The sequence below is a fragment of the Trichosurus vulpecula genome, chromosome 3, assembly GCF_011100635.1.
Source record: "Trichosurus vulpecula isolate mTriVul1 chromosome 3, mTriVul1.pri, whole genome shotgun sequence".
NCBI lineage: Eukaryota > Metazoa > Chordata > Mammalia > Diprotodontia > Phalangeridae > Trichosurus > Trichosurus vulpecula.
Genome location: NC_050575.1, coordinates 259,328,401 through 259,350,666, shown reverse-complemented (window position 1 = coordinate 259,350,666; position 22,266 = coordinate 259,328,401). Strand labels below are relative to the sequence as shown.

Here is a 22,266-nt window from a genome sequence, read left to right as displayed (position 1 = left end):
AGCTGCAGGCGACTCTCCTCTTCTCCCCATACTTACATATTTATTTTGTGTCTGATCCATATTAAAGGCTAAAAAATGCCTAAAAATATTTTCTGTATTTGTAGATTTGGGCATATATGCAAATTGTATATAATTTGGACAAATTATGTAAATAAATATATATAGAAAAACACATTTGTATACATATACACATGTATATACATATGCACAAATATAGAAAGAATGTATATGAATACACAAACACACTGAAGTGGCTTAAGATCTAGTTTTGAACTGAGAAAAGATCTCAGTTCAAATCCTCCCTCCAAAACCACACATGACCTGGCAAATCACAACTTTTCCGTGTACTAGGGAAACTTTTTAAGATTAGAAATTTAATAGCAATTGGCAGTCTGCACTGAGGAAGTGTCATTTGGGATTTTCATTAAAAAAAAAAACATGCCAAAATGGCTTAACAAATTGTATTGTGAAGGTAATGGAATATTATACTACGCTGTAAGAAATTATATATTCGATGAATACAGAGTGGCATGGAAAGATCTCTCTGAACTGATGCACAGTGAAGTAAGCAAAGCCAAGAAAACATCATATGTAGTAACTACAACTTAAATGTTAAGAACCATCGCAAAACAATCAAAAATGAAAGTTTCTAAAGCACAAAGAATAATTTTGACTCCAAATAAGGGAGAGGAAAAAAGTCTACGAGTAAGGGGCACTGCATATAATTTCAGATTTCTTTCAGATTTTTTGGTAGGGCGAAGGCAAATGTTTTTTTCTCTTTAAAGAATTCGTTAAGAGAGATGGCTCTCTGGGAGGGGCTAGAGAGGGGATACAAAGTCGAATTTAGACTATGTGAAAACAAAAGGTAGCAAGTATTTAGGAAAACAAACTCCGTTTATTCCTTTTTTGCCCCTACTGCTATGCCTGCATCTCCCCTTACATAACGTCTTTGAGGGCAGGGGCCGTTTTCATTTTTGGCTTTTATTTTTCGCGGCATCTAGCATTCACCGTTCCTGACTCCTAGCGAGAACTTAATTAAGGCTGTTTGACTCAGGGCAGCTTGGGGTGATGCCAAGCCATACTGGGCATAAACTGAGTGGCGCTGGTTGCTCGGCCGGTGAATTACGTAGTGGGCAGGGCTGAGCGGGTGCGAGGGAAAGACGTGGAGGGGTGCTGGGGAAGCATCGCCACTCAGCAATAACGAGGTAGCGGGCTTGGAAATAGCTCCAGCTTTCAGTGGTTCAGGGTTACCCGAAGCTCGGCTCTAGGCGGTCCTGATTCGGACGCCCAACCCCCGCCATCGCCACGGAGAAAAAAAGAGGGTGCTGGGAACTCGTTAACACCCTCCCTCCCCGCGAACGTGGAGCTTTAGCGCTGCACCTCGGACAGCCGGGGCTAAGACCCGCGCGGGGAAGGGGATCCAGGCCCGGTTAGGGGGTGGGGAAGCTTCGGAAGCCAGCACAGCGCCTCGAACTACCAGGCTGAGATTAAGCAACTCGCCCGGTACCACTCAGAACATACGTACAGTTCCACCCTCACCCCAGCCTCAGCGCCGAATTCCGCCCCGCCCCGCCCCCCTTCCTCCTCCAATCCGACTCACAAGAGTTCAGACGTAGGACCCCAGAGGCTTCGGGTATAGAAGCACAAGCTGGCGGTCCAATGGGCTTTGGGAAGGCGTCCGTCACACCACACCATCCGGCTTGCCCATTGGCTAGCGTCTTCCTGGTGCGAGCAGCGTGGGCCAATGAGCATGCGTCATGCCACCCGGTGATCTCGGTTGGGGGCGGGACCTCTAGCCTTAGGCACCAGTTGGTGGCTTGGTGATAGAAGGGGAGTGACTAACGGCTTCGAACCTCCTCCGCCCGCGGTTCCTTCCTCGGGGCTCCGCCCCTTTGACTTTAGTGTATTAGTGGTCTGTCAGTCAAGGCGCCGGCGGTAACCAAGGTAGGGAAGGGAAGCCGGCTACTAGGCTGACTGACTGACTGACTGACTGATCGATTGACTAACTGACTGACTGGAAGAGGAGCCCGTTTGCAGCCCCGACATGGAGTTCGTGGAGCTGCTCGGGCACCCGGAGGAGCTTTACAACCTCCTGCGGTTCAAGATGGGGGGAGCCAGGAAGATGATGCCCAAACTGGACCAGGTGAGTGGGGCGTCGCCCAAGGGCCCCGCCGGGCCGCAGCCCAGGTCCATTGGAGCCTTCCCCCTTCCCTCTCTTCCTCACCTCAGACCAGCCCTCACCTCTGGAGCCCCTTAGGCCTGTCAGCCCGCCCTCAGCCCCGGGCAGGTGGAAGATCAATAGCTGCTTCTCCCTAGATGCTTATTGTGCGCGATCCGCGCGCGGTGCAGGGGATGGACCGGTCTGTGCCGCCCCTCCCCCCTCCGCCCCCAGCAGCCCTGGCGTAATCCTGGGGGCGTAGTAGGCGCTTAATCAATGCTGATTGTAGTGAGTCCCTAGCTTTCTTAGTCGGAAAAGGGCTTGGAGACCATTTAACTCCAATTTACCCTCTGCCTCTACATCCCCCACCCTATTTTACCAAGAGGGGAGACAGTAAGCATCGTAGTGCTGCGAAGGTCTTCAGAAATCATCTAGGAATAGGAGGGCCTTCAGACTCAAGGTCAGCTACTCTCATTTTACAGGTGAGGTCAGGAAGTTTTGAAGCCAGGTCCTGACTTCATATCCAGAACTCTGGCCCAGGGTCACTGTAGTAGGAGCAAAAGTCATGATAAAATGAAATTTTGAAAGTGAAATTGAAAATAACTGAAAAATCTTCAGATAAAGTGGGAAAAGCCTTGCAAATGAAGACAAGACCTGTTTTTCCAACACAAGTTCTCCTGAACATTTACCCTGGGTCACAGTTTCTTCCTCTGCAAAATAAATGGTGTGAGCCAATTATTTTTTCTTTTACTTTCTTTTTTTATTTAGCAGTATTTAATTTTTTCCAGTTATAGGTAAAGACAATTTTTAGCATTTAACCAGTTAATTTATAAATCTCTTCCACCTCTAAATACTACTAAGCTAGCAGGTTTAGGGCTGTTGACCTAATACTGGAGCATGAAAATAGAATTAATTATTTCCTATGAATTAGTAGGAGAATTGGTTGTCCTAAGGGATTGGTCACTAGTTGTGTGATCTTGGGCAAATCTTTTTCTCTGTTTCTCCCATCTTCCCTAAAAAGAAAGGGTAGATTTGAGGATGTCCAGAACTGGGTGTTTGAGAGAATTTGCTTTCGAAATGCTAGAGTTGCTCTTGGTTTATTTTACTCATTATTTACTCATTACTAGCTTAGGTTTTTACAGGAATTTTTTGAAAAAGTCTGTCATAGTCAAATGAACTGTAGCAGAAGATTATCCAGAACATGTTTAGCATTTACCCTTTAGGAGTTATCTTCTGGTACGTAAGAGAGTTACCAGAAACAGCCATTTACTCTTTGTCAAACCACAAGATAAGAAATTGCAAGCTTGAGTGGTAAAGATTATGATTACTAAATGAATTAAAAGTGAGGGAAATACTAAGTTGGTTTTAGAGAGCTGGTTTTTATTTGAACCTTAAAAGTTGGGCAAAATTTGGATTGTTGGATAGGAGGGCAAAGGGCATTCCATTAAGAGCATGAGAAAAGATATGGATTGATATTGGCCTGTTTGTGAAAAAATATGGATACCACTGGATTTGTGAGGAAGAGCTCTAGGACTCTTGAGAAGGCTCATAGAACATGAATGGAAGGTGGAAGATTTTTGTGGTAGGCGAAGCAATAAGAAGTTGCCAGTTGGGGAGTGATGTGATGAAAGCAGTTGGTCAGGTTGTTAAAGCACTTACTTTGTACCAGGCATGGTGCTATGCAGTGAAATACAAAAGGAAAAGCAAAAACAATCCTTAGTTTTGATGAGCTTTCATGCTAATGGGGAAGACCACATATATAAAACATAACATAAATGCAGAGTAAATAGAAGCCAACCCCAGAGAGCATGGCACTGGCAGCTGGATATCTAGAATAAGCAGAGCTTGAGATGAGTCTTAAAGGAATCCAGTGATCTAAGAGGGGGAGATTAGTAAAGTGGTGGCACAGGGAACAGACTGAGAAAAGTCACTGAGATAGGGTATGATCAAGGAACTGCAAGTTAAGTTAGTGTTACAAGATAGTAGAGTCTAAGGAGGGAGGAGAATGTAAGAAGATAGGAAAAGTAGGGGCCAGGTTATGGAGAGCTTTAAATGCCAAACAAAGGGGTTTATTTTTGACTCTGCAGGTAATAGGGCACCACTGGAGTGTATGTGACATGATCAGACCTAAACTTGAGAAAATTTACTTTGGCAGTTAAATGGAAAATGAATTGAAATAGGGAAGAGATTTGAGGCAAGGAGACCAATTAGAAAATTACTGTAATAGTATAAAAAAAGGTTATGAGGCTTGAACCATGGTGCCAGCTTTTTGATAGAGAAAAGAGATGAGATGTGAAAGTAGAGACAACATTTGGCAACAGATTGGATACGTGGAGTATTTGAGAGAGGAGGTAGAGATTACATAGAGGTTGTGAATCTGAGTGACTGGAAGGTTGGTGTTTCCTTTCAATAGTAATAGGACAGTTCAGAAGAAGGCTAGGGCTTGGGAGAAAAGATACTGTTCTGTTGTTGAATTTAAGATGCGAAGTGAGAGTTGGGAGTTAATGATATTGAGGTGTTTAAAGCCATAAAAATGGGTGCTTGTTAAGGAATTCTTGAGAAATGCTTACCTCTGGAGAGCAGTGCTAGAGACAGGAAGACTGCAGGATAAGCACTATTACTGAGGCAATTTGTTATTAATGGGGAAATTTACCAAAATACATGTTCTTAGTTTCTGATCCTTAAAGTATTTTTCCCTCATACAGGGTGAACAAAGAGTCAAAAATGATTCCGGTTGCAATCCTGAGTGACTAGAAGGATATTGGTACCCTCAACAGAAATTGAGAATTTAGAAGAAAGAATAGGGGGAAATAATGAGTTATATTTTTCACATGTTGAGTTTGACATGCCAATGGGACATCCAGTTTGAAATGTTCAGTAGGCAGTTAGTGATGTGAGAGTGGAGCTCAGGAGAGAGACTAGGGCTGCATATATAAATCTGAAAGTAATCTACACAAAAATGGTAGCTAAACTACTTTGAGCTGATGATGCTACCAAAAGGGTAGAGAGAAAAGGGCCTAGAACAGAGCCTCGGGGGTAAATCCATATTGCTTTGTAAGTGTTTGAATGGATAGGTGACTTCCATTAGATGACCTGTCTAAAAGACAGATTTTACAGAGTTTTTACTTTTATAATGAAAGGGTCCTCTTCTCCAAAAGAAAAGTTCCACTTGTTGCAGTGGTCCATTAAATAGTGACCACAGCTAGACTGCTCCTTACTTTCGTGCTTTCTGATAGATCATCAGTGTAGCTAACTCCTTCTACTTGTGCTTCTACTCCTTCCCATCCTTTGTGGTTCTTGTCCATGTCCTCCATTTATCCAAGACACTGGAGGCTTTCTGTTAAGTTTTCAAGGAGGACTAGCACCTCTGTTGTGAGGCCTTGCTTTTCAGGGCTACTCATCCACCTTCGTTGTCTGCCTAGCACTTGACTCTCACCTGTGGCTCCAAGAAGCCATAGCATGCGGACACACCTTGGTAAATCATCTCAGAAGACAGGCTAAACCAGGTTGAAGAAAACCAAGGGGCCTCAAACTGGTCATTGAGTTAGAGGTATGTCTACCTCAAGCATGTGAATATTTCCCCTGGTGGGATGGGCAAAAAAGAACAATTTGTTCCAACAGCTATGAAGACTGCTGAAGCAGGCACTCTGGAGCTCCTAGAGCTTGGTCAAGGCGTCAGAGATGCCAAGGTCATTCACTGTATACCCAGCCATTTACTAGTCATCTTGACTTTTCTCTTGCGACTGGTCTTCAGTGACTCTGGAAGAGTCAGTGAGGCACAGAGAGACTGTGCAACTCTGCCTCACTTGAATCCGTTTCTTGAATGAGTCAAGACATCACTCCATGATGTCATTGATCCTCTTCGAAAATGAAGGACAAAAAATATTCTGAAGATGCAGCATTGTCTCTCCATCTTTGTCACTACGTGACCACACAGACCACCTCCTTTTCTAACAATAATATTGTGGTGAAATCTTTTGTTTCATTTCTTTGGTGTTTTCCACTGCCATTTGGGTGACCTACAATTTTGATTCTTTAGAACTTTTGATGTTTCTTGATTTGCAGCCAATAGTTCATCACTGGGGAAATTATTAGAATTAGAAAGATAAGCTTTGGTGGCAATGAGCATCATACTATACTTGAGAACATTGCATATTTTCCAAATGCAGTCCAACCTGTTCTTCTCTTGTTTGATTCTGGGCCTGTCTTGTCCATCTACAGTGCCTGCCCAAAGAATGTACTGTTGGTTTCCTATCCAGTTGTATCTTCTTATCTGGGCAATATCCACTACTTTTCTACTTTGTTTTTTCTATGTGAATTATTAAGCTAAATAGCTGTGGATCTCATTGAAGGATCCTTATAATATTCTGGGACACTGAAGCAATTGGCACAGTATTGTTACAAAAAGGAGCATGTCCTCCCTATTGGATTTTAAAAATTCTCTTCATATAAAATTTTTAGAACTATATTCACTGTGCTGTCTACATTTTTAAGCAGTGAAACTATCAGAACTTTAATAGAGGGGTCTTTTGCTCTTTTTCTTTTCTGATACATAGATCTTGTCTGACAATGCATGCAATATTTAGTCTTAGAAATCCCTCATCTTTCTACACTGAAGATACAGATTTGTCTCATCTATAATAATATCACCTACCACATAGGGTTGTGAGGATCAAATTAGATGACATGTTAAGTGCTTGGTAAACATGCTAAAGCTCAATGTGAATTCTAGGTGCTATCATCATCATTTGTTCTCGAAGACCTACTGTGGTTTCGCATTTACTCGATCTTAACTTCCTTTTAGAGATACTTATGTTATTGTAGCCATTCTATATATTGGTCTTTTTGGGGGGGGGTTGGGTTCTCCTTATTTTGCTTTTTGCCATTTCATAAAGATTTTTTCTATGTTTCTCAGGTGTTGTTTTCTTCAGTGTAGTTTTCAGTATTTTTCTGGGTCTCCTTTAGCAAGTCATTGACTTGTTTTTCATGGTTTTCTCGCATCCTTCTCATTTCTCTTCCCAATTTTTCCTCTACTTCTCTAACTTGCTTTTCCAAATCCTTTTTGAGCTCTTCCATAGCCTGAGACCAGTTCATGTTTTTTTGGAGGCTTTTGTTGTAGGCTCTTTGACTTTGTTAACTTCTTCTGTCTGTATGTTTTGGTCTTCTTTGTCACCAAAAAAGGAATCCAAAGTCTGAGACTAAATCTGGGTGCGTTTTCACTACCTGGCCATATTCCCAGCCAACTAACTTGACCCTTGAGTTTTTCAGTGGGGTATGACTGCTTGTAGAGTTTAGAGAACTATGTTCCACGCCTGAGGGGATGCGCCAGCTCTGCTACACCAGCACTCCTCCTTCCCCAAGAACCCCCAACCTGGACTGGACTTAGAGCTTCAGCAGGCTCTTCACTCCTGCTCTGATCTGCCACTTAATTCCTCCCACTAGGTGGGCTTGGGGCTGGAAGCAACTGCAGCTGTACTTCTGTAGTTGCCCCACCTCTGCTACCCCTGTAGCCGAACTGCGAACTCCTTCCACTCCGGCAGCTTTTCCCTCTAACCTTCTCTGTTGTCCTCGGTATTTGTGTGTTGAGAAGTCTGGTAACTGCTGCAGCTCACTGATTCAGGGCGCTAGGGCACGCTCTGCCCAGCTCCTGGTCTGGTTAGTTCGAGTGCTCATGCTGGGCTCCGCTCTGCTCCCAGCTCCGTGAAGGATAGACCTCACCCAGAGACCATCCAGGCTGTCCTGGGCTGGAGCCCTCCTTCCCTCTGCTGTTTTGTGGGTTCTGCAGTTCTAGAATTGGTTCAGAGCCATTTTTTATAGGTTTTTGGAGGGACTTGGCAGGGAGCTCACGCTAGTCTCTGCTTTCCAGCCGCCATCTTGGCTCCACCCCCCTTTCCATGTTTCTTAGAATTTCGCATATTATTCACTTCTTGCTGCACAAAAATACTTAAACATATTCATGTGTAAAGCCTTCATTCTATCTGCTATTCCTCAGGCAATGAGCACCCTCTTTTGTTTAGTGTTTTTTTTTATTACCTCAAAAAGTGCTTTTATGACTATTCTGGCATATAAAGTGCTTTTCTTTCTTTGATCTTCCTTGGGGTATATGCCCAACAGTGAAATCACTGGGTCAAAGGATAGGAATGGTTAGTGGCTTCTCTCTCACAATTTCGGATTCTTTCCCAGAAGAGTTAGACTACTTCATGACTCCCTTAACATTAGTATAATCATTTTGCTGTGGTCCCTCCAGGATTTGTCATTTTCCATTTTTGTCAATTTTGTTAATCCAGTGTGTATTAGTTGGAATCTCAGAGTTGCTTTAATTTGTATTTTTCAAATTATTTGTGATTTGGAGCATTTTTGTGTATTGTTAACTTGGATTTCTAACTTCAAAAACTGCCTGTTCATATCCTTTGACCATTTATCAGTTAGGGATTATCTCATATTACTGTACATTTGAAGTTCCTATATATATTTTGTTCCCTATATATTTTGGAAATAAGACTTTTACCAGAGAAATTTGCTTCAATTTTACCGTTACCTATTTTCTTTTGTAATATTAGCATCATTGAATTTGTTTTCTTATCTAGCCCTAACCTCTCTTCTGACCTCCATTCTTGTGTTTCAACTATTTGTTAGACATTTTGAACTAGGTGTCTGTTTCAACAATCCAGCTAGCAGCTATTGTGGGGGTGAAAGACCAACACAAGCCCAACAATAAGAACACTACCAGCAAGCTGCAAAAGTACAGGTTCTTTTGATCTGCTTTAGTAAGGAAAGCAACATTAAGGGGTTGACAAGCTTACTTTAATCCAGCATACAAATATCATTCACTTAGTTCAGGGGAAAAAACCAGCACCCTGAACTTCAGAGCAAAATACAAACAAAGTACAAACATCGACAGACCTTGTCTGATTCAAATCCCAATACAGTTACCAGAGTTTAATAAAGTCTCAGCATCCGGGTTACAAGCCGGAGGGCTCTTAGCTACGGCTGCCTGGAGTCTCCGCATCAGCACCACCGCGAGTGAGAGCCCCTGCTCAAATAGCTCTGTCCTCTCTTCTTATACCATTTCAGATGTCATCAAACGTCATCTGAATGACCAGAACTTAGGCTCCTATGATTGGCCCTTGAGTTACCACCTCCCCTTAGTATCCTGGGAGCTTCACACCCACATAGGTTTAGCACCTAATAGGGGTTTGGGCCTGGGGCTTAGCACCTAGTAAGACTAAATGAAATACACTGAATTACTCAAAGGAAACAAAAGCCAAACTCTTCAAGGGCACTTGGTTGAAGTAAGTGCTAAGAGCCCATTTTGCTTACCAACACAGTGTCCCATAGATAACTTAAATTACCATGTCCAAAATTGAGCTAATTTTCTTTTGTCCCAAAACTTCTCTTCTTCCTAACTTTGTAATTAGAGGATACCATTACCTTCCCGGTCACCCAGGCTAGAAACCTAGGTGTTATCCTTGACTTCTCACTCTCTTTCACTTTCCATATCCAATGTTAGTTACCAAGGCCTTAGCACTTTTATCTTTGTAACTTATATTCTATAAGCTTTTGTCTCCCTCTGACATTGCTACCATGATAGTTCAGGCCCTTATCATCTCATAACTGGACTATCAAAATAGCTGAGGCTTCTCCCTGCTACAATTCTCTACCTACTTCAGTCCATCCTTCACTCAGCTGCCAAAGTAATCTTCTCAAAGACAGGTCTGACTACATCACCCTCTTTTCTCCCCCTTACTCAGTTAATTCTGTTGGCTTCCTACTCAATAAATTCTGTTGGCTGGCCCCTGTCACCTCCAGAATCAAATATAAACTCTTACTTGGAATTCAAAGCCCTTTATTACATTCTATTTTTCTAGTTTGCTTATATTTTACTTCTTTTATTATGCTCTACAGTCCAGTGACTTTGACCTCCTAGCTTGCTATTCCTCCAGATTCCCAACTCAAGGTGTTTTCCACTCCTGTATTCCTCTCTCTCCACATGCTTGGAATTCTCTCCCACCTCATCTCCTGACTTCCCTGGTTTCTCTGACTTCCTTCGAGTCCTAGCTAAAATCCTACCTTTTGCAAAAATCCTTCTGGGATCTCCCTTAATGCTAGTACCTTTCTTTTGTTCATTATCTTCAATTTATCTTGATTATATCTTGTTTGTACATAGTTATTTATAGGCTTCTCTCCCATTAGACTATGGTCTTCTTATGAGTAGGGACTTTTTTTTTTTGCCTTTCTTTGTAACCGCAAGCCCCTTAGCACAGTGCTTGATACATGGTAGGTACTTAATAAATGTTTATTGACTGAACAGAAATTTTAAATTTTACACAATCAAAATTTTCCATTTTATTTTGTGTGATCCTCACTGTCAGTTACTTAATCATGACGTCTTCCTTTCTCCAAAGATCCAAAAGGTAATTTCTTCCTTGTTCCTTTAATTTGTTGATGATATGATCTTTTATATCTGTCATGTATCCTTTTAGAGCTTATCTTGGTGTATGGTGTGAGCTGTTGGTCTAAGCCTAATTTCTCCCAGACTGCTGCCCAATTTTTCCCAGCAGTTTTTGTCAGATAGTGAGTCTTTCCTCCAGTAACTTAAGTCTTTAGGTTTATTAAATACTATGCTACTCTGTGTTTGCTTCTGTATATTGTGGACCTTTTTTGTCCCATTGATCAGTCTTTTCCTAATCAATACCAAATGGCTTTGATGCTTTTTAGTATACTTTAAGATCTGGTACTGATACATAGTCCCTTCCTTCCCACTTTTTTTTTTCCATAATTACCCTTTAGATTCTTGACCTTTTGTTCCTCCATTATTTTTTCTAGTTCTATATAAAGTATTCCTTTGGTAGCTTCATTAGTACAGCATTGAATAAGTAAATTTAGGTAGCATTGACATTTGTATGATATTGGCTTGACATAACTGTGAATTATTACTGTTTTTCCAATTATTTAGGTCTGTCTTTATTTCTGCAAAGAACGTTTTATAGTTGGATTCATACAGTTCCTGAGTAAATCTTGGTAGATAGCATTCCCAAATAGTGTATATAGTTTCTGTTAAGTTATTGTCAGCACTATTTTAATCAGTGTTTTCAAATCATCTCATCCATTGTCCTTTAATAAGACATTACAGGCAAGATAAAATCCATCCCCATGTAATTGAATGAACAATGGATTTGGATTTTTAAAAACTATGTATCTTCATTTATTTCATTAAGTATTTCCCAATCATATGGAAAAAATTAGCATTCTTTTTTTTAATTTTGAGTTAAAAATTCTTTCCCTCCCTTCTACCTTTCCCCCCTCCTTAGAAGTCAAGCAATTTGATATTGATTATACATGTGAAATCGTGCAAAACATATTTCTATATTAGCCATGTTGCAAAAGAAAACAGAAAAAAAAATGAGAACAATTAAAAAAATTTAAAAGTATGTTTCAGTCTGCGTTTAGAGTTCATCAGTTCTCTCTATGGATATAGATGGCATTTCCTCATCTTGAGTCCTTTGGATTTGTTTTGGGTTTTCCCAGAGTAGCTAAGTCTTTCACAGTTAATCATCCTTAAAATACTGCTGTTACTGTGTACAATGTTCAACTTGGTTTTTCTAATTCACTTTGTATGATGAACAATGGATTTGAAACCTTGATTTGGGTTCAAATCCTAAGTTAGTAATTTACTACCTGTGTGATCCTGGGAAGTTGCATAGCCTCTCTGGGTCTCAGTTTTTTTTATTTCAAAAATAAGATCACCTCTAAAGTCCCATCTGCCTCTTAATTCATATGATCCTACTGAAAATAAGGGGGAAAGAATAGGCATAAGAGATATAGCAAGAGAAAGAAGTTCAGTCCCTAGTTCTGGAGATGTAAGATATATTATAATGTGGTATAAGGAAAAGTACAGCCTAACATAAGAAAGTGGTTTTTAGATATTCATACCCTGAATCCAAGTGACTATAACTAGATAGAGTTAAGGAATAGGTGAATTTACTATTAAAATAAAAATGAAGACTAGTAGATTGACCTTAATTTGTTTATAGGAAAGTATTATCAAGCTGATTTTTTTAAGTGAATCAGAAGTTGATTTCATTAACATTCCTACCCTTTCTATTCATTCTTCTTTGCACTATTGATATGAGGTAGAAATAGTTGATGCCTGGAATTTTTAAATATCCTAAAAACTAAAGTTACTTTAAAAATGTGTGTATGCATATGCGCACATACATACACACACATACATACATATGTTTCCTAAGACCAAAGTTACTTTGAAAATATGTTTATACATATACATACACACATACATAAATACATACCCCTCCCAGTCTTAATTTTTACTAGGAAAACATTTTGTTTGAGCAGTTAGGGTAGATGGTTTGAAATTCTTTTCAGATTCCTCGCCTCCCCTTATATTTGCGCCAGAAAAATTGATAGAAAATACTTTTTCCTTTGTGCAATTTGCCCTTTTCTTTTTGTCGTTTACTCGTGTCCGACTATTAGTGACCCCATTTGAGGTTTTCTTGGCAAAGATGCTGGAGTGGTTTGCCATTTCCTTCTCCAGCTCATTTTACAGATGAGGAAACTGAGGCAAACAGGGGTAAGTGACTTGCCCAGGGTCACACAACTAGTAAGTGTTTTCCAGATTTGAATTCAGGAAGATGAATCTTCCTGACTTGGAGCCCAGCACTACTGCCACCTAGCTGCCTCTTATTTCTTGTTTAGGAAGGGTAAATAGTCTAGTGATCTACATACAGTTCAGCTAAAAGGCCAGCCTGAATTGTAGTCAGAAAGGGAAGGTAGCTAGATACTATAATGGGAATATCTAGCTTTCCAATAAGTTCAAATCTTATTTTGTAGGGAGTAGCAGCAACCTGGGTTTAAGGAAATGGAAGTATAGACATTTTAATTATTCAACCAAGTACTGAACTTTTTGAGAATAACATGTGGTATTTTTTATTTTATGAGAATAACAGCATGATGTATCATAGATTAATGGAGTTTTGTTTTTGGAGTTGTGAGACCTGGGTTCAAATATGTGACTCTCAGCAAAAATTCACCTATTCTGGTTCTCCTTTTCCTCTTCTGTAAAAGAGGTTGGGTTAGAGAACTATCTCTAAGGACCCATCAAACTCTAAAGTTGTGAATCTCTAATAAGGAGGTAATAGTGTTAAAGTTCAGAGTTAAAGGAACTAGGACTGCTAGGTCCTTCAATGGGTTTTTAGGGGTTAAGGAAGTGGGCACTTGTTATTCCATGTGTGGGGGCGGAGCATGGAGTGGAAGTGGGTGTCCCAGGGGCCCTTGGCTGTTTATCTGGTCGAAACTGGGGAGTGCCGTGTTTGTTTTGGTGCTGGGAAATCAATACCTCCCTACTCCCAATCTGTCGATCTTCTCCCTCGGGCCATGGAAAGGAACTTCTGACTGTCTCTGCACTGAACCCCGCCTCCCATGGCTGCTGCCTGCTGCACTAAGGCTGGGGCTCTTTTCAAGCTCACTTTGGGACTGACTCCTACAGCAGCACCCAGGGCTTCTGGGATAGGGGTCGGGAACTCCCAGCGCTGTTGTGTCTTTACTTTCTTCCCCTGGGCTACTAGGGATTGGTGCAGAGGGGAAGGAGTGTGTTATTGGGCCCCTACTATCCCTCGCCTGCCCCAGTCCCGTGCCGCCTCAACCTCTGCTTCCACCTCCACCTCGGCCTGTCTTCTCTGTCCACAGGATACTCTCAGCGATGGCCTGAAAACTTGTTACAAGTACTTGAACGAGACCAGCCGCAGCTTTGCAGCAGTTATCCAGGCACTCGATAGCGAGCTGCGGTGAGTACTGGCAGCTACAGCGCACTTCTTGGAAGGAGAACCTCCTTTATGGGGTAGTTGACTCATCTGATTTATGTAATATGGAACTGAGATTGTTGTGAAAAGTTGACTTGAATGCAGCCTAATAATATTCCATCTTTTCTGCAAGGTGGCTTGTGTAAATTGTTTTCCAACCCATATAAAATGTCCAGAGTTGAAATTTCTACATTTTAGATGGGAATGCCCCTGGAGGCACCTTAACATTTAATGAAGTTTGAAAAGGGGACTGACAACAGTTCACTTTTAGGGGATAGTGGCAGTTTTATTCCTGCAGGTTTTGTAAATGAATTTTTTTGATCAGTGCCTCTGTGTACATGCCAGATGTTTAAGATCCCTTTCTCTGTGTCCTGACTATAAAATATTTGTAACGTTTTGTAATGCCAACCCTGTATATTTCGCTTTTTAGTTAAATACAACATTCTGTGGGGATAATGGTGACAACCAGTTGTTAGTCTGTTAGAATCAATACACACGAATAAGGAAAACTAATACAGGTCCAGTTAATTATAAAGAAAACTTTAGTTGGATTGTAAATTTTCACATGGTGATCAGAGGGTGTCGTTGCATGTAAAGGTAGGGGTTGTAAGCCAGGAGGTACTCATGACCTTGACTATGTGACATCCAAAGTTTATTTATCTTTTGTTCAGTTTGAAATCTTTCTCTGTAATCTGATTCTTACTATATAAAATGTGCCCATTGGTAAACCAAACACAACTCATGAAGAACGAAGTTCACTGTTGAAGAAGAACTTAACTGCTTTTTTGAGGGAGTGAGTGGTATCTTCTTTTTATGAATTGTCTTTGAGTCATATGAGTATGCTTCTTTAATATTGACATATATGTTTGAAAATTGTATCATTCCGTCGCTCTTTACCTAAAATGATTAAGAAGTTAATTCAATTTGGCAGACACTTGTCGAATAGAGTATGATGTGTAGAGCATTCTGTCTCTACACTGAGGCTGCAAAAAGAAAAAGGAAACAGCCCCTGCCTTAAAGGCGTTTACATTCTAAGTTAATAGTTCAGTTAGCTGAAAGTTGTTCATATCCATCATACATAGATTACCGGTTTTTCAAAACTGAACATTAGTGACTCCTTGATTCAGAAAGCACTTCAAGAATTTTTCAGTACCTCGTCATCCACTTGAACTAATGCAATAGTCTCCTAAAAGATATTCCTACTTCTGTCTTTTTCCTTTTCCAGCCATTTTTTTACACATCTACCAGACTACTTTGCTTTTACGTAGATTTAGTTTTGTTATTCCTTTGTTCAAAGCTTCTCTATCAACTTCTGAGTAAAGTGTTTACTCCACTGTCAGGCATTGGTGGCCCTGGGAATCTGGCCGCCTCCTACTTTTACTGACATTTCTTTTTTGTTAACTTATTTTCTTTTTCTCTTGCTCCTCTCTTTTAAAATTTTAATTGATATATTTTGTTTTAACATCACTCTCATTACCATAACATCCCATCTCCTTTCCCCCAGAGAGGAATCTCTTATAACAAAGAGTGAAAAAAAGAAGGGGGGAAGGGGGTAGCAGGGTAGTGAGTAGTGGTTCACTAAAACTAGAGCATCAATTTAATCTTTTAAGTATATGCAAGGTTCTCCCCCCCACCCCCAGCCTCCATCACTAAAAGAGGGTACATGTCCATTTTTCTGTCTCTTTTTCTGAACATGCTTCGTGGTTATAAATATAATCATTGAGATTTTTTTGTTGTTCTTTCCATTTACATTGTTCTGCTGATTCTATTTATTTCACTTTGTGTTAGTTAATACAAGTTCTACCATGCTTTTCCATATTCTTCATAGCCAGCCTTATTTCATGGTACTCTGCTCTAATCTTCTCTATGCTTCAGTCTAGACACCCAGTACTTCCTCACCTTGATAACCTCTGTTTGCCCTAGTTCTTATTCCTAAAAAGTTCTCCCTTCCTCTCTTTTGGGAATTCTTCCCCTTCTTTGAAAGCCCAGAAGAAAAGGTGGGAGGGGAGAGGTATATAAGAAGTTTCAGGAACATGACTTATCCCAAGGAAATTGCTGGTAAATCCCCTGGTGACAAAGCAGCCGCTCACAAGAATGCTCCCTCTACTGGAGAGGTAAAGAAACCTCATCACTCTATGCTGGGTACTGTGACTTTCTGTGAAATCAGGCATTATCAGAATCCCACTTAACTTAAGATGGATACATTTCTCTTCTGGCCTTTGATGCATGAAATTGCTTAGAACTTCAAAACAAATCTGTGCTTCCAGAGTGCAGCAGTTGGTGCTTTGCAGGAGGCAAGTGAAGCCTCTCCGGCTGGACATTTGAGGATACCTGCCTCACGTGCTTTCCAAACCAAGTGTCACAGTCATGCCAAAAGATAGCCAGCATGCTGCATATGTGAAGAATGTGCTTAATTCCACTACATGGAAACTTTCTACGTTCTCAAAATAGAAAAGAAAGACCTCTTCTTCATGTTATTGGTAGTTTTAAACATTAGATCTTTCCCCCCATGGCATCAAAAGGTCCTTCAGCATATGATTCTAAATGGGAAAAATGGGGGATAGAAATCAAGTATCGGTAAGATTTTTCCGTTTTCATTTTGTGCAAATTTTGAGTATAAATGCAAGGACATAAAGCACTAATGCAGCCAAAAGTGTTTTCATGGAAAGTTTCAACAATTCAACTTTATAACAATTATAAATAAACTTGTTAACTTTTTATGGACAATGCCTGCATGTGGATTTTTTTTAAACAAGTAAATTTCTTATTGGTGGCAACTGAAGGGGATTTGTAGCATTTTTATCATACGATAGATTCGATCCATTCGTTATATTTTTCTGAGCTGTTTTACATGCAAATACATGTTTTTAATATGTCTGACTTCTGTGCTGTTCTTGTAACTTTGCTATTAAAATATATTAAACTACAAAAAAGAAGGATGGAAAGAAAGTCCAAGTCACATGCTTTCCCCTCCATAAAACTTTCCCAGATTTTCCCAGTTAGTAATAACTTTTATTCCCTTAGACCTTATGTAGCACTTGGCACTTCTATAAACTGAAGGTGTCTTTTTATTACAGTTTTTTTCTGTGTGTGTATCATTTCTCCCTACAGGTCTATAAGTATCTTAAAGGCAAGGGACTATGTCTCCTCAAAGTTCTGTCTCTACCCCTAGGCCCTTATAAATGTTCATTGAGTTGAATTTATATAGTGTTTTTACTTTACATACATTATCTCACCTGAGCCTCAGAGCTAGGAGGTAGAGTAAGTATTATTTTTCCCACTTTACAAATTAAAGCTCAAAGAGAGGTTAAGCAAGTTGCTCAAGATTTTATAGGTAGTCAGTAATCATGTCAGATCTCAAACCTTTGCCCCTCTGGGTGCTCTAGTCCAGTACTCTTTCTGCTAAACATGTATAGGTGTAGGACATAGTATAGAATTTGTACTGAATTCCTGATATAGTTTACAGAGGGTAGTGTGGTATGGTAGAAAGAATAGTTAGTTTGGATTTGGGAAAGACCTTGATTGAAATCTTGGCTCTGGCTAAGTCATTTTAACACCCTCTTCCCCCAACTTCAGCTTATTAACCTGTAAAATGGAAAATAATTAAAGCTAAACCAAAAAACAAACCAACTATGACCTGTGACAGTTATATGTATCACTCAGTGCCTGTAGTTCCCACCTTTTCACCAAGAGGAGAGAAACATAAATTCATCATAAATTCTCCAAATCTGAGATTGTTCATGACAGTTTGATCTGAGTACCCCTTCCTTTTAGTGTTACTTATGTTTAAATTTCATTGTAGATAGATTTTTCCTTGTTTCACTTTTTTCCCTCTTAATTACTTTATAAAAGTCTTCTCATGCTCACCTGAATTCTTCATAGTCTTCTTTCTTGATCTCATTCCATTGTATTCATATACCACTACTGAGCCATTTCCCAATCTTTGGGCACCCACTCTGTTTCCAGTCTTTTGCTACCAAAGAAAGTGCCGAATGAATATTTGGTGTCTATGAGACCTTTCTGTCTTTAAGTGCCTTGGGGTGTATGGCCAGTAGCAGAATCAGTGGGTCAGGGGATATGAGGCTAAGTGTTTAACTGGACATAATGCTGAGCCTGGAGTCAAGAAGACCTCAAATCCAGCCTCAGACACTTACTAGCTATGTAATCCAGCAAGTCACTTAACCTGCATTTGCCTCAGTTTCCTCAGTTATAAAAAGGGGATAATAATAGCTCCTACCTCCCAGCTATGTTGTGAGGGTCAAATGAGATGATATTTGTAAAGTGCGTAGCGCAGTGCCTAGCACATAGTAAGTGCAATGTAAGTGTCAGCTTTAGCTATTATTAAATGAAGCTAGTCACTTTCTTAGCACAATTTCACAATATTTTACAGAAGGATTAGAATAGTTTCAGGGTTACAAACAAAAGTATGAATATGTCTGTATTTCTTCCACCTCTCCAACAGTAACAATTTGTCTTTCATTATCTTTGCCTATTTGGATATAAGGCGAAATCTCAGTTGTTTCGTTTGCTTTCTGTCCCCACTCCCGATCCCCCTCTCTCAAATTTTTATTGACTATTTTTTGTTTTTATATTGCTCATGTTTCCTCATTGTATCCCTTTTCCTACCTCCCTCCAGAGAGCCATCTCTTAAAACAAAGAATTATTTAAAAAAAAATCCAGTCAACACAGATTAAAAAAAAAACCTGACATACGCAAAGTCCATACCTGTGGACAACCCACCTGTGCAAAGGAGTGGGCAGAAGTGTCTTCCCACGTCTTCTTTGTGTCCAGCCTTGTTCTTTAATAATTTTATATCATTTATCTTCAAATTTTTTTGTGGTGGTTGTTTTTTCCCATTTGCATGGTTGTCGTTGTGATAGTCACTGTGTTTGTTGTTTTCCTGGCTCTTTGTACTTCACTTTGCATTAGTTCATGTAAGTCTTTCCTGTGCTCTTTTAAATTCATCATACTTATTGTTCTCGTCATTTTTTAGAGCATTGCATTTTTCTTATTAACAATTTGCAATATATTCTTCATATTGTTGATCATTTGCATTTCTTTGGTTGAAAACTGTTTATAACCTTCGAGTACTTATCTATCAGGGAATGACTCTTGCTCTTAAATGAATTTGTGTCAATCCTCTATGCGTCTTTTTCAGAAATATTTGATGCAAGGGTTTTGTTTTTGTTTTTTGGCCAATCAGCAGGTTTTTTTAGTCTGGTTCTGTCCTTGAAATTATTTTGAATAAACCGCCTCTATATATCAATATAAATTTGTATAAATTTGATTTATTAGATTAGGTTAGATTAGAATGATTAATATAGTATGAAAAATCTTGGCTATTTTACCCTTCCTATTGTTTGAATTTTGAATAAATTAATTTACTATTTTAAATGATATTGTTAATATTATATACAACATGTCACTGAAATATTTTGTAGCTTGTGAAATACCCTAGTAGATAAATTTATACCTTGAGACATAAATATTGTTTCTTCTTTTTTTCAGCAATGCGGTGTGCATATTTTACCTGGTTCTTCGAGCTCTGGACACTGTGGAAGACGACATGACAATCAGTATGGAAAAAAAGATCCCAATGTTGAGAAATTTTCACTCCTACCTGTACCAGCCAGATTGGAGGTATATGGAAAGCAATCAAAAGGATCGGCAAGTCTTAGAGGACTTTACAACGGTATTAGAACTAAAAATAATCCTCTTAGTTTTTTTGACAGATGATTAGTGGTTGCCAGCTAGTAGTTGTCAAAGGCATGAACCAGCTCTGTAAGAAATTATACAGGACTTGGGGGCAGCTAGGTGGCACAGTAAGTAGAGCACCAGCCCTGGAGTCAGGAGGACCTGAGTTCAAATCCAGCCTCAGACACTTGACCTTGGGCAAGTCACTTAACCCCAGTTGCCCTGCCTTCCCCACTCCAAAAAAAAAAAAAAAGAAAGAAAGAAATTATACAGGATTCAGAATTGATTTTTATCATTACAGTAGGATGGGTCTCAATTTACCAGAATGTCCTTTTCCCATTAAAAACAATAAAATTAATATTGAATAAATTCTCAGGCCACAAGAGCCTGTTTAATTATGTAGTTGAATGTTTGTACTAATAGCCCTGAGTACCTTCCTGAGTGGCAAGTAGCTTCTGAACTTCACTTTCTTCGAGTCTAGTAAGCAGGGCAGCTTTAGGTAAGTGCTTTTGGGATAAGAATGGCAGCCCTAGTAGGTGAAAAATCCAGTGGCAGAATAACAACGTTTTGTAAGATGGCAGCAGGGAATGGGGATATAGTCAAATACTTTATATATACAGTTTTTTTTTCTTATTTCAAGTTTCAGATTTCCTGTATGTTGACCAAAGGCTAGGGTAATATCTATTCTTTAAAATGAGAACTTTTCCACTGATGATATACTTTTAAAATGTGGAGGTGGTTAAATTGTGTTACTTTAGGGAATTCTTTTCCTTATTCTTTCTTGAGTCACTGTTTTTGTGATCACAAGTCATTTTCTTATTGTGGAATTTCAAATCCTTTGGGTTTTTATTCAAACTGTAGGACAAAAGTTCTTAACCTTTTTTGTTTTTAAATATTTTGCTAACTATATTTTGGTATGATTGGTTTCCTTTGTAATTTTATGTATTTCATTTTATGCATTTATAAACACTCTGACAAATAGATATATAGACTCGCCGTCGTGGTCTGGTAATACAAAAAGGAATTTGGGGTGAAATGACAAGTGGAAGTAAATTTGAATGCCTTGGGGAAATTTTTGAAGAAAAGGGACAGGTGGTTATAAAATAATAAAGTTATGTGTTTCTTTTACTAGGGTAGAGCAGCACTAGATTTTCTTCTGTTATGTCTTTATACATCCTTTTTCGTATTCATAGTATCTTGAGTTTGGGTTAACTAAAAGACTCGACCATCTCTCTTAAATCCAGGAAAGAAAATAACAGAGCTTCCGTCACATTAGTATATTCATTATATGTATAGCCAACTTTGAATTAGTTGAACTTTGAACCTTTAGAAAATCGATTATTTTTTATACTTAAGTACCTCAGTTGTGGACATTCCCTCCAGTGGTATAGATGGCCACCCATTCGTACCTTCTTATGCTTTTCAGCCCTTGCCTGAGTTCTTCCACAAAGGTGCTTTTCAGCATGCGTGTTAGAAGGCACCTTTTAGGTCTTTAAACATTGCTTGAGTAGCAGTGTAGCATTCAAGCTATTCTATTATAGCTTGCCATAGTTACATGGCTGTCCTACCTTCTCTGATCAGATATATTCTTATATGCTCAACACCACTGTTATAAGATATGCTACTTTAGCAGGTTTTTTTTGGAGGTGGGAAGGCAGGGCAGTTGGGATTAAGTGACTTGCTCAAGGTCACACAGCTAGTAAGTGTGTCAAGTGTCTGAGGTCGGATTTGAACTCAGGTCCTCCTGATTCCAGGGCTAGTGCTCTACTCACTGCACCACCTCGGTGCCCCAATATACACCAGCATATACACCTTTCTATTGTCCTTTGGATTATCCTCAATTTTTATTCTTCATAAATTGTTTTATTTCATAACTCGGAGCCACCAATAGGAAATTTGATTTTAAAATGGAGTTTTGTGTCAGGAACAGCTTGAAATCATTAAAAGTGCTGCATGATTATTTTGAAAAAAAATCTTTTTATATTTGATTTTCAAATATATCCCTTCTTCTTCCTGTACCCAGAAAGCCACCACTTTGTAGCAAAGAACAAAAATGGGGGAAAAAATCAGTTCAGCAAAACTAACTTATCAGTTGAGTTCAACAGTACATGCAGTGTTCCACCCTCATAGTCTCCCTGACCTCTTCAGGGAAGGAAGGAAGATTATATTTTTTCATCTTTTTTTTTCCTGGTATAAACTTGGACATTATAACAACATAGCAGTCAGATTATTTCTTTTTCAATTTATGTTGTTGTAGTCATACTTTGTTTTCCTGGTTCTATTTATTTCACTTTGCAGCAATTCATATAAATTTTCCTATTCTTTTTTGAATTCTTCATAATCATTGTTTTTTGTGGTATAGTAATATTTCATTGCATTGATGGCCTACAATTTGTTTAGCCATTCCACAATTCATGGGTATTGATTTTGTTTTCTTTGCCATGTATTCCTTCTTTTTAAAGAAGAAAACTCTTTTTCTAAATTATTTTTCTCCATTTACCCCTTCCCCCAGCCATCAAGAAGGCAAGAAATACGATACCCATTTTTACATATGAAGTTATGCAAAACATAGATCCACATAGCCCTCTTTCAGGG

General features: G+C 39.3%; 1 protein-coding gene across 2 annotated transcripts in view; it reads left to right on the top strand.

The window, feature by feature from the left end:
- The first annotated feature begins 1,811 nt into the window (after window positions 1-1,811).
- The window catches only part of FDFT1 (farnesyl-diphosphate farnesyltransferase 1), a 46,221-nt gene continuing 25,766 nt past the window's right edge, over window positions 1,812-22,266 (top strand). Inside the window, exons 1-3 of one of the 2 annotated variants that reach the window (XM_036750491.1) lie at window positions 1,812-2,143; window positions 13,865-13,962; window positions 19,486-19,669. In XM_036750491.1, coding sequence (XP_036606386.1) covers window positions 2,045-2,143; window positions 13,865-13,962; window positions 19,486-19,669 — 381 coding nt within the window. In that variant the 5' untranslated portion in view covers window positions 1,812-2,044. Of the gene's footprint in view, window positions 2,144-13,403; window positions 13,963-19,485; window positions 19,670-22,266 lie in introns of those variants that run through there. The other variant, XM_036750490.1, reaches the window with a different exon arrangement.